The 10,097-nt window shown below is 48.3% G+C and overlaps 4 protein-coding genes across 4 annotated transcripts; 1 reads left to right on the top strand and 3 right to left on the bottom strand.

Annotated features, from left to right (window-relative positions):
- Window positions 1-1,402: 1,402 nt before the first annotated feature.
- EDB91DRAFT_1256619 (uncharacterized protein) lies at window positions 1,403-1,915 on the bottom strand (the record flags this gene model as incomplete). Its single annotated transcript, XM_041324193.1, has 3 exons — window positions 1,403-1,547; window positions 1,600-1,637; window positions 1,727-1,915. 3 exons carry the CDS (start codon window positions 1,913-1,915, stop codon window positions 1,403-1,405), a joined length of 372 nt encoding a protein of 123 aa, XP_041169193.1.
- A 1,844-nt stretch (window positions 1,916-3,759) lies between these two features.
- On the bottom strand, window positions 3,760-4,681 carry EDB91DRAFT_1351533 (uncharacterized protein; the record flags this gene model as incomplete). Its single annotated transcript, XM_041326138.1, has 3 exons — window positions 4,309-4,681; window positions 4,061-4,246; window positions 3,760-4,026 (listed from the first exon to the last, which is right to left on the bottom strand). The coding sequence occupies exons 1-3, from the start codon at window positions 4,372-4,374 to the stop codon at window positions 3,760-3,762; spliced, it is 519 nt and encodes a 172-aa protein (XP_041169192.1). The 5' UTR covers window positions 4,375-4,681.
- Window positions 4,682-6,282: 1,601 nt separating this feature from the next.
- EDB91DRAFT_1088527 (sphingolipid C9-methyltransferase) lies at window positions 6,283-8,080 on the bottom strand (the record flags this gene model as incomplete). Its single annotated transcript, XM_041316466.1, has 8 exons — window positions 6,283-6,295; window positions 6,352-6,542; window positions 6,593-6,770; window positions 6,817-6,941; window positions 6,989-7,352; window positions 7,399-7,420; window positions 7,471-7,623; window positions 7,675-8,080. The coding sequence occupies 8 exons, from the start codon at window positions 8,078-8,080 to the stop codon at window positions 6,283-6,285; spliced, it is 1,452 nt and encodes a 483-aa protein (XP_041169191.1).
- Window positions 8,081-8,773: 693 nt separating this feature from the next.
- On the top strand, window positions 8,774-9,894 carry EDB91DRAFT_300236 (RlpA-like double-psi beta-barrel-protein domain-containing protein-containing protein). Its single transcript, XM_041326770.1, has 4 exons — window positions 8,774-9,332; window positions 9,390-9,426; window positions 9,479-9,592; window positions 9,645-9,894. Exons 1-4 carry the CDS (start codon window positions 9,151-9,153, stop codon window positions 9,777-9,779), a joined length of 468 nt encoding a protein of 155 aa, XP_041169190.1. The 5' UTR covers window positions 8,774-9,150; the 3' UTR covers window positions 9,780-9,894.
- Window positions 9,895-10,097: the final 203 nt, after the last annotated feature.

Below are 10,097 nucleotides of genomic sequence, written 5' to 3'. Positions count from 1 at the left end.
GTGATGCGCCACTTTCTGGATGCGGGGTTGCCAACAGCTCCGATGTTGGCGGGTGAGTCCGAGCCTCGAGGCCGGGGAAGGACGACTGAGGACCGTCACTGAGCGTAGTGAACGAAGCTGCAATGGAGAATGAGATATGGGCAGTGTTGATATGTGCGACACGATGAATGATGCGTTCGCAGCAAAAACATAGAGGAATACGAGGGCGGATATACATGGCCCAGCGAGTTTACAACCGACGTATGTGATCAAGTCGACGACCTGACTGATGCCTTGGACATCCTAAGGGAGAACTCACGAACCGTTGGCAGCCTTGGGGTGATCCTGGAGTGGATGGTCACGGCTCTGGGGCTGCAGGTCACGAACATGCCTCTCAGAGGTGTACTATTTACTCAAAATTCGTCTTACTACTTACCAGCGCGTTGAATGTCCTCTAGCTGGCTCTTTCAAGGCAAAAATTACGGAAAGATTACCTCGAGACTGCATCTGAGAGACGGCCTAGTTTACGGTCTCATTTGAAACTTTCTTCAGCCATAGGCGTGCGCTCTCATTAATAATGAGATTCAATATTCAATGCTGGCATAATTTCCTTTGTTGTGACGTCTACGGTGCTCTAGTGGCCGCATTTCCTCTCCACCAATGAGAGCGCTCGCTTAAGCTAGGGAAAGCTTCAAATTGTCAACGTAAAGAGAAGCCTTTCTCAGATATGTCGCTTCACCTCCGAATCGGCTTCCACTGTAGTACATCACCGGCATGTTCGTGCTGGAAGCCGATTCGGAGGCGAAGCGAGAGTCTCGTAAATCGCGACGGCCCTAGTAATTTCAACCTATAAAATCCCTGCTTGCTACTATGGTTTTGACTCATTCCCTTCAACTCGACTACTATGATGTTTACTTCTCGCTTCATCATCTTTGCGTTGCTTAGCCTCCTCGCTCGCGTCAACGCGGGAGCGTCGTGCCCAGACACACTGGGTCTCGACGGTACGATCTATGCGCTATCCGATAGCGGATCAGACCCCAACACCGGGAAAACGTCTTGCAAGTGCGTCACACTCACGAAAGTTCATTGAACAAAGTGACTGATGGGCCGTCCGTGCCACTTCATCATCCTCACTCTGCTCAGCTACGGACATTAAACCGGGTGAGACATGTGCAACGTGTCCAGCTACAGTGGATGTCGACAATGTTACCTACAAGCTATCTGACAGCGGTACAGACCAGTACGGAAACGTATCTTGCTCGTGCGTAACACTCGCATATCTTCACTGAAAGTGACTGACAGGCCTGCAGTTACTCGGATAATAATGGCTTCTCTATGGCGCAGTGCCAGTATAATGTACGTGCTTTACCGATGTTATGCAGCTCATCGTTCTCTGTTGACATGCTAGCAATCAGACGTCCGGCTATTTGGAGAACGGACCATATGCGCTGAACGGGGGGTCGTGTCCGCGTAATTCAATGAAGAATGGGGGTGCGTGCTGAGCAGGATGCGAAGAGGTGAAGGAGACGAGACATCCAACAGGAGGAGCAATGCTCGTTTGCAGACAGCTGGGCGTATGTCAGTAGATCATCACCTGGTACAAGAATTGTCTTCAGCGACTTGGGGGAGATACCGTTGTCGTCAAGGCGGTCGTACATCTGACGCATGAATGAGCCGTAATGCCTGATTCCGACGTGCCATGTGGCATGTGTTAGATGAGGATGCGTGACGAGGATGTGTTACTTACCTCTACCATCTCAAGCCTGACAATCTTGGTGAGTAACCGGAATATCCCTGTAGCCCATGCAAAGGATGCGAACTTTTCTGGAGTCACACCGTTGGTCTTGATGCGGTCGTTGCTGAACTTAGTTTGGTTGACATCGACGAGATAGTCTTCGGGTTTGAGGTCCAGTTTGGAGCAGATGAGGCAGAGCATCAGGAAAACAACAGATCTCTTATTTGCACTTATGTACCTTATCACACCTTTTTTCTCGGTTGACTTGACAAAGTGAATTAAAGTTGTTGTCCGAAAAGTCGGGTGCATTTTAGTAAGAGATATTCAGGCGGGTAAGGTGAAAAAGTCCCTTTAAGCACCTGTACATGCCAGGGTTATGCTTCACCATAGCTAATAAGCAACGAGGAGGTTTTGTAAGTTTATTTGTAGTCTACAGATCCCACATGATTAAGCTTAATGGCTTCTGAGATTCTCCGGTGTCCCAAACCAGCACTAACGCCTGAAATATTACCAAATTTAGATATTCCAGTATCCTCACTATTCTCACATATCCCTGCCAGCTCTACCTGCTTCACCACAGGTTATCCCCCTCACTACTCCTGTATATATGTAGTAGCTTGCATATATATACATAGAAAGACTCAATAGACCGCTTTCTGCATGATCTAGAAGCCTGTATAGCCTGCAGCGCTAATATGTGCACCCCAGGAGGCCAGGACTAAAACATATTCGATTTTTTGCCCCGTGAGCAGGGGAGCAATTCTGATGATATATAGCATTTATTAAAGTGCAAATTGACTTATTACACCGCTTGATTGCATCTCTGAAGCGTCCTACATTAGTAGATAGCTTACATACCCCTCAAAACATAAATCAATTCGGATTTTTCAGGGTTTTGACTTATGGCCTTTTAAATATGCTCCCTATAACATACCTTTGTGTATATATAACATACCAGAAGCTCAGGGCATGAGGACGCTTCCATGTGGTGCTATGTATGTACCTTCTCCTGGTGGTTTTCCCCCTCGGAAAGTTTTTCATGCAGCTCCGGCCCTCCAGGATGATATGCGACCTATTCTTATGTATATATAGAATATATTGATCATATAGATATATCATCACAGTATCAGAATCTTTCTCAGCAATCCAAAGTCTCCTTCTGCCTATACTATAACATATTTTCGCATATTTTCAGTTTTTTACTACATTACCACTGCATAGACTATCTAGATATAATTTCGCATTCCATCACATTAGAATATAAAGCAATATATGATCATGTAAAACCACCGCAATCTACATAATCGCTAGCAAGAACTTACCGCCGGTTCACTGAACCGGCTGTCGTGATTTACAAGACTCTCGCTTCGCCCCCGAATCGGCTTCCAGCACGAACGATTCGGGGGCGAAGTACTATGTTCGTGCTGGAAGCCGATTCGGGAGCGAAGCGAGAGTCTCATAAATCGCGACGGCCCTAGTAATTTCAACCTATAAAATCCCTGCTTGCTACAATGACTTCGACTCATTCCCTTCAACTCGACTATGATGTTTACTTCTCGCTTCGTCATCTTTGCGCTGCTTAGCCTCCTCGCTCGCGTCAACGCGGCCCCGGGTGCGTCGTGCCCAGACACACTGGGTCTCGCCGATACGATCTACGCGCTATCCGATAGCGGGTCAGACCCCAACACCGGGAAAACGTCTTGCAAGTACGTCACACTCACGAAAGTTCATTGAACAAAGTGACTGATGGGCCGTCCGTGCCACTTCATCATCCTTACTCTGCTCAGCTACGACATTAAACCGGGTGAGACATGTGCAACGTGTCCAGCTACAGTGGATGTCGACAATGTTACCTACAAGCTATCTGACAGCGGTACAGACCAGTACGGAAAGGTATATTGCTCGTGCGTAACACTCACATCTTCACCGAAAGTGACTGACAGGCCTGCAGTTACTCGGATAATAATGGCTTCTCTATGGCGCAGTGCCAGTATAATGTACGTGCTTTACCGATGTTATGCAGCTCATCGTTCTCTGTTGACATGCTAGCAATCAGACGTCCGGCTATTTGGAGAACGGACCATATGCGCTGAACGGGGGGTCGTGTCCGTATACTTCAGTGAAGAATGGGGGTGAGTGTTGAGCAGGATGCGAAGAGGTGAGGGAGACGAGACACCAGTAGAGGAGGCAGAGTTTGTTGTCCTGGAGGTCTTCGAGGCCTTGTTAGCGTTGGCGATGATCACGGAGGTGTAGATCATGCGTGGGTCAAGGAACCCGTCATGCCCGTGAGGAAAAGAAAGCTTGGTTAAGCGCTATACATACCATTCATAAAATTCAAGTCGTCACCTGCCTAGTTTGACTGAGTAGAGCGATGAAAATATTAGAAGATTGCTCGACGGTCATAGACCTATTCTTCGTCTTGGGACTAGGAGTAATGATGATCTCGGGGAGAAAGTTCATGAAGACGTATTCAAAGAGTTCTGGAGTCCATGACCAACCAATCGTGGCGTTTCTCCATGATGTCCCTAGGGCCTACACGTCGCCTGGACGCATCAAGTGAGCAGAGGGGCACGTGAAAGCCAAAACGAAATTACCGTCAAGACTTGGTTAAGATCGATCTTTCCCTCAAAGTACGCGTCGTGGAAGACCTGCATTGGCATCTTGACGGTGTTGCCGTGATATTGTTCCTTGAGTTGTGGGTCGTCGGCGGTGATATACAGTATACTATGTAGTAGTCCTCAAGGTCTGCCGAGCGTAAGGAACTTCACGTTCTTGCGACGACGGTACATGCTGGATGGTGTCCAGTTTGCGACTGGTTGTTGGGAATGCGATGAGGAGGAGGAGAAGGGAGAAGAGGTAGCTATAGGTGTCGAGGCTGTCACAGACTCGCAGTTTACAAAGAGAACTTAAGGAAGGATGCGGTTGAGGATCAATAGGACAGCGAGGACGAGTGCAGCGAGCTGCGAGTTGTATACTGGAGAAGTAACTGATGTTATGTACCTTCAGCTACACCAACGGGTGGTGTGCGTTCGTTGGTCTACGATCGACTCGTAACTAGAAGGACAACGCAGCTGCACTAGCTCTGCACTCTCAGTATGTTGAAATTTGGTTATTATATCGGCTTAGAGCACAAAGCTTCCCATGATACATGATGTTAAGAGAACTACAATTTTTACAATGTACTATGCCTGACAATTTGCCTTCCGGCGCGACACAACTCAGGATGTCAAAATTGACGAGGGTTCAATGAACGTTACTGGCTGAGTAGATGAAAGCTTCTGTCAGTCAAAAGTAAGGGAACAGCGATCCAGGTACGAGCCTCGAATGTGTTTTTGGTAGGGCTGGTTTGATGCCAACGTCTGAGTTACTATCATTGCTTTTAAGAGAGGTGTACTCACTTGAAATGCACTTCTTCAGAGCTAACTCGAGTATGGACGACAGGGTACTTGGTCCTAGTTACCACGATGCCACAATACAAGCCCACATTCTGGGCAATCAGAGTCAGATCGATCCTCTGCGCAGAGAAGGGTGTGGATTCGCTCACTTCGGCGCGGATGTTCTCATGCTCCCTACATCAGAGCAGCCACTTTGAACACTGGACGTGCAAGGTATGTTCTACGACCAAGGTGATATTAAACAAATGGTATGTATATGGTGATCGTCCGTGCGTACATATTTTTTTATCCCTGCATCCTTGAGTGCATCACGTCGCGTGTTGCATTTACACGATCAGGCTTCGAAAGACAGTCAGTTTCCACAAAACGAAACGAGCTGAAAAATGCTCACTTGACATCCCTCTGATCGCGCACCTGGAGCCATGTCCCTGGTGGCAGCACGTGGACGGAGATGCGTGTATGTAGATCGAGGGGAGTGGCTAGTTGATATCGCCCCCCCTGCGAGACCGATGATTATAGCTGGAGACTATAAAATTCAAAGAGGATGGACCACCGATGATCTAGCCCCATTAGCCATCGGCACGTTCAAAACCACTTAAACGGCAAATGGGATTGTATCGTCGACCCGAAGTCCAATGAAACACTGTACTCATCTCATCTCTGTTACATTGGTGGCTCCTGATGTCAAGGTCTGGAGTGGTCCATATATTAGAAAGGGACATCGTTAGCGGTCTCATCCCTGATCCATGTATTCGTTCCGACTGTACCGGGGAGTATACGGATCAGGAAGGGACGGCGTTGGTGATATTTCAAAAGAAATAACTATGAGTGTTGTAAAGGGTGAAATCAATGAACAGTCACTAGCACTAGTCAAGCTTCAAGACGCAAAGTTCGATCCGCAAGTACTGAGTCCTACTGAGTCTATATGGATTAACGCACACAAATAACTGCAGACAATTTACATAAGTATTCTTGCAGCTTACAGTTCCACGGCTCACTTGGTCGAGAGTCTGAGAACAACAAGGGCCATTCCGAAACCGACGCACATCACGCTAAGTTAACTCCAAATAAGGCGATATATTCTACGACCAAGGTGACATTAAGCAAGTGGTATATAGCGCCTCTGCGCATCGTCCGTACGTATTTTGATTTCTGCGTCCACGAGTGGTGCAATCACTCGACCAGGCTTTGAAAAAGGAAGGGTTAGCTTCAACAAGACAAAACCAAATGAAAAATGCTTACCTAACCTCCCTCCCATCGCGCACATGGAGACTCCAGTGGTTCTCCACGCCCGAAACACGGTGATACGCGTTGAGGTTCTTGTGCAGCGTAAGCTGGAACACACTAGCGCTGCCTTGACGCGAGATGATGGTGCTGTAGGCGAGGAAGAACACCCAGACGCGGTACCAGCGCTCTCCGTACTTCTCTTCAACCTATTAGAGAGATGCACGTCAGCGATGAAGATGGGGAAGAGGACGCATACCTTCTGGCGGTTGTTGACCCAGTTCAAGTACCACCTCCAGATAGTAGCGCTATAATGGACGCCAAGGACGTCGATGTTCTTGACTTCAAAACCAGCGGCTTCGACTTGGTTGACTACCCAGCCGAGAGAGCAGGAGGCGTCGGCACCGGGGAAGACGTATTTGTTCATGAAGAGACCCCTGCGAAAATGTTAGCGTACAATAGATGCACATTAGCGATACTTACCAAATGAGATCCTCGTATTGCCATGAGGGACGGAATCCGGCGACTTGCAGGACGAAGATGCCGTCGTCGTCAAGGAGGTCATACATTTGACGCATGAATGCACCGTATCGCCTAATTCCAACGTGCTGTTGGCATGTTAGATAAGAATGGGTAATGAGGATGCAGTACTTACCTCAGCCATCTCGAGACTGACGATCTTGGTGAAGTGACCGGGACCACCTGGAATATCCCTGTAGTCCATGCATAGGATGCGAGCCTTGTCAGGAGTAACGCCGTTGGTCTTGATGCGCTCGTTGCCGAACTTGGTTTGGTTTTTTCCGAGGGTGATACCGGTGACGTCGCATCCATAGTTTTTGGCTGCGTAAGTGGCAAGGGTTCCCCAGCCGCAGCCGACGTCGAGGAGACGGTCTTCCGGTTTGAGGTCCAGTTTGGAGCAGACGAGACGAAGTTTGTTGTCCTGGAGTTCTTCGAGAGAAGCGTTTTTGTCAGCGTCAGTGATGACACCGGAGGTGTAGATCATGCGTGGACCAAGGAACCTATCATGGGTGAGGAAAAGAAAGTATGGTTGAGCACCATACATACCATTCGTAAAAGTCATCGCCTCCTGCATGGTTTGAGTGAGTAGAGTGAAATTAAAATTAAAAGACTGCTTACGGTCATAGTGGTCGCGAACCTGTTCTTCGTCTTGGGATTGGGAGTGAACGATGACCTCGGGGATGAGGTTCATGAAGACGTATTTGAAGAGTTCCGGAGTCATGACCATTTTTGCCCAGTCGTGGCGTTCTTCGAGGATGTCCAACACGTCGCCTAGACGCGTGAAGTGAGCAGAGGGACGAGTGAAAGCACAAAGGAAATTACCGTTGAATTCAATCTTCCCTTCAAAGTACGCGTCGTGGAAGACCTGCATTGGGATCTTGGTGCTGCCGTGGTATTTTTCCTTGAGCTCTGGGTCATTGATGGTGATGTATTCCTCAAGGTCTTTGCCGGGCAAAAGGACCTTGACGTTCTTACGACGACCGTACATGCTGGCTACTGTCCAGTATGCCACTGTGACGGGGATTCCGGTGATGAGGAGGAGGAAGATGTAGGTCTTGAGACCACCACGGTTTACAAAGGGGAGGATGCGTTTGATGACCCATGGAACAACGAGGACGAGCCCAGCGAGCTGTAGATTCGAGAAGTAGCCATTACCTTCTGCTAAGCCTACGAGCGGCGCGTTTTTTATTGAAGGAACGTTGGTGGTTCGAACTGGTGTAAACGGCATCCTCGCCGTTGGTGGTCTATGACTTGTAAGTAGGAGGACAATTCAACTTTTTATGTTTCTGCGCTTATGACTTGTTTGACCTTGTTTGTACAGCGACACGCGTTTCGCCAAAATTCTTTTCCTTGGACTGTCTTCGAAATGATGGACAACGACAAATCTCGACCAGTTCAGAAACGGTCGTAAGAGGATCACGGTTAGTGACTCAGTTGGATGACTGCGTGGGTACTAAGGTTGTTTTTGGCCGAGCAGCCCTCGATTGGACGTTGTGAACTGCGGCTTTCGATTTTCTCAGGTCACTGGCTCAGCAAAGAAATGAGTAACGCTGTATAACCTTCCTGCAGCCCGCTGGAAGCCTACTCGGAGGACAGGCGCGCGTGGTCTCAGTGATTTCAGCCAATAAAACCCCTGCAGGCTCGCTCACGTCAATAAGTTCCACTTCCCATTTCATCATCCTTACGCTGCTCAGCTTCCTTGCTGGCGCTAAAGCGGCATGTGCACACTGCCCGCCGTAAGGCGATCTACGAGCTAATCTACCACGGTACCCAATTCGACGGGGACATGCTTCACCTCGCCGCCGATCTGCGGGTTTGCCTCATCGTATAACCGTAGGGTTCCCTTTGAGCCGTTTCCTATGCAAAACGCAAATGCCGGAAGCCGACGAATTTCGGATGAGTAGCGTACTAACAGGGGATGAGAGACTCTAAGTTTTTAGAATGATCAAGTCGTCGCCGAGGAACAGTGACACGAATAAGATGCCACAACTATGTATGTCGCTGATAATATATCAGAATATTTCAACTTGTTCTCAATACACTATATAGTACTTTTACGACTGACGTTACGATGATGTCGAACATCATTGTATCGCTTCCACCATTTCGTACCCAATACGTCAGTCACTCCCTTGTGCATACGCTCCAAAAATGCGAGATTTGCCCAAAAACTTCGTTGCGGAGTCTGCGCAGACTTCGGTCATTTCCAACATATTTACGTTCCTTAGCTAAACTTCAAAAAGAAAAACAACCATCTCAACGACGCGAGACCTCATTTGTTTCTTCGTCTGATTCTCAATGCTAGTGTTGGCAATCTTCGTCTTCGCCTTCGTTTCTACGGTTCTTCCCTTCACCGCTGGTCGTGTGCATGGTCTCCAGCGTGAACGTCATGAAGAATTAGCGCAGCGGGCGCGGGGAGACGTTGGCATCCACAAACGCGCTTTCTATGGCGCGCGTTTTACCTTTTATGACGTTGGCTTGTGAGTGTACCAAGGAATCATTTCTTGAGCTTTGTAACTTATTGTTTTCGATTCAAGGGGCGCTTGTGGGCAATACAACTCTCCGGACGATTTCGTATGTCTCAGTCGCAATATTTTCTTGCCTCCAATACTGATTTTGTGACGAGATCGTTGCTCTCAACGTCGCCCAATTTGGCATTGGTTATCCGGGTCCGAATTGCTTCCAGACTATCACCATCACCTATGGGGGCAACACTGCACAGGCCACCATCATGGACAAAGTGAGCCCAACAGCACCCCATTTGTCTCTTTTATTTGACGTGCCTTTTTCAGTGCATGGGATGCCCGTGGGGTGGGCTTGACTTCTCTCGTGGTCTTTTCAATCACTTCGCTTCCGAAGATGTTGGCGTCGTTTACGGATCATGGTCGTTTGATGATGGCCCCAGTGAGCCTACATCATCCTATTAGGTCTCCTGTAGTAGACCAAAAGGACTTCGGAAGATAGTTCGTCCCTTCTTTATTATGACAACATCCTAGTCTCTCCTAGTCAGACAATTAGAAGGAAGAGAGTTGTTCCATCTTAATAATGACAATATCCTCAAGTTCCCAATGGACGCCGGCGCCAATGCCAACCCTTGAGTCACAAAGCCCACGTCCGTTTGGACACCACCTACCACACAAGCTATTACACAACTTCCTCAACCACATCCTCTATACCCACCACGTCTACGTCCAACGTCTGGACCACTCCGACGTCGTCCCGACATCAATTGCAACAAAGGTGTA

Source organism: Suillus paluster (genome assembly GCF_016628075.1).
Source record: "Suillus paluster strain FC165 chromosome Unknown EDB91scaffold_204, whole genome shotgun sequence".
NCBI lineage: Eukaryota > Fungi > Basidiomycota > Agaricomycetes > Boletales > Suillaceae > Suillus > Suillus paluster.
The sequence above is the reverse complement of the archived record's forward strand: the minus strand, read 5'-3'. Positions and strand labels throughout refer to the sequence as shown.

Bases quoted from the DNA above. Each gene is read 5' to 3' on its own strand.
- EDB91DRAFT_300236 (XM_041326770.1), top strand. From the start codon at position 9,151: ATGCTAGTGTTGGCAATCTTCGTCTTCGCCTTCGTTTCTACGGTTCTT. The intron at 9,427-9,478 runs GTATGTCTCAGT...TTTTGTGACGAG, and splicing joins ACAACTCTCCGGACGATTTC to ATCGTTGCTCTCAACGTCGC. The intron at 9,593-9,644 runs GTGAGCCCAACA...TGCCTTTTTCAG, and splicing joins AGGCCACCATCATGGACAAA to TGCATGGGATGCCCGTGGGG.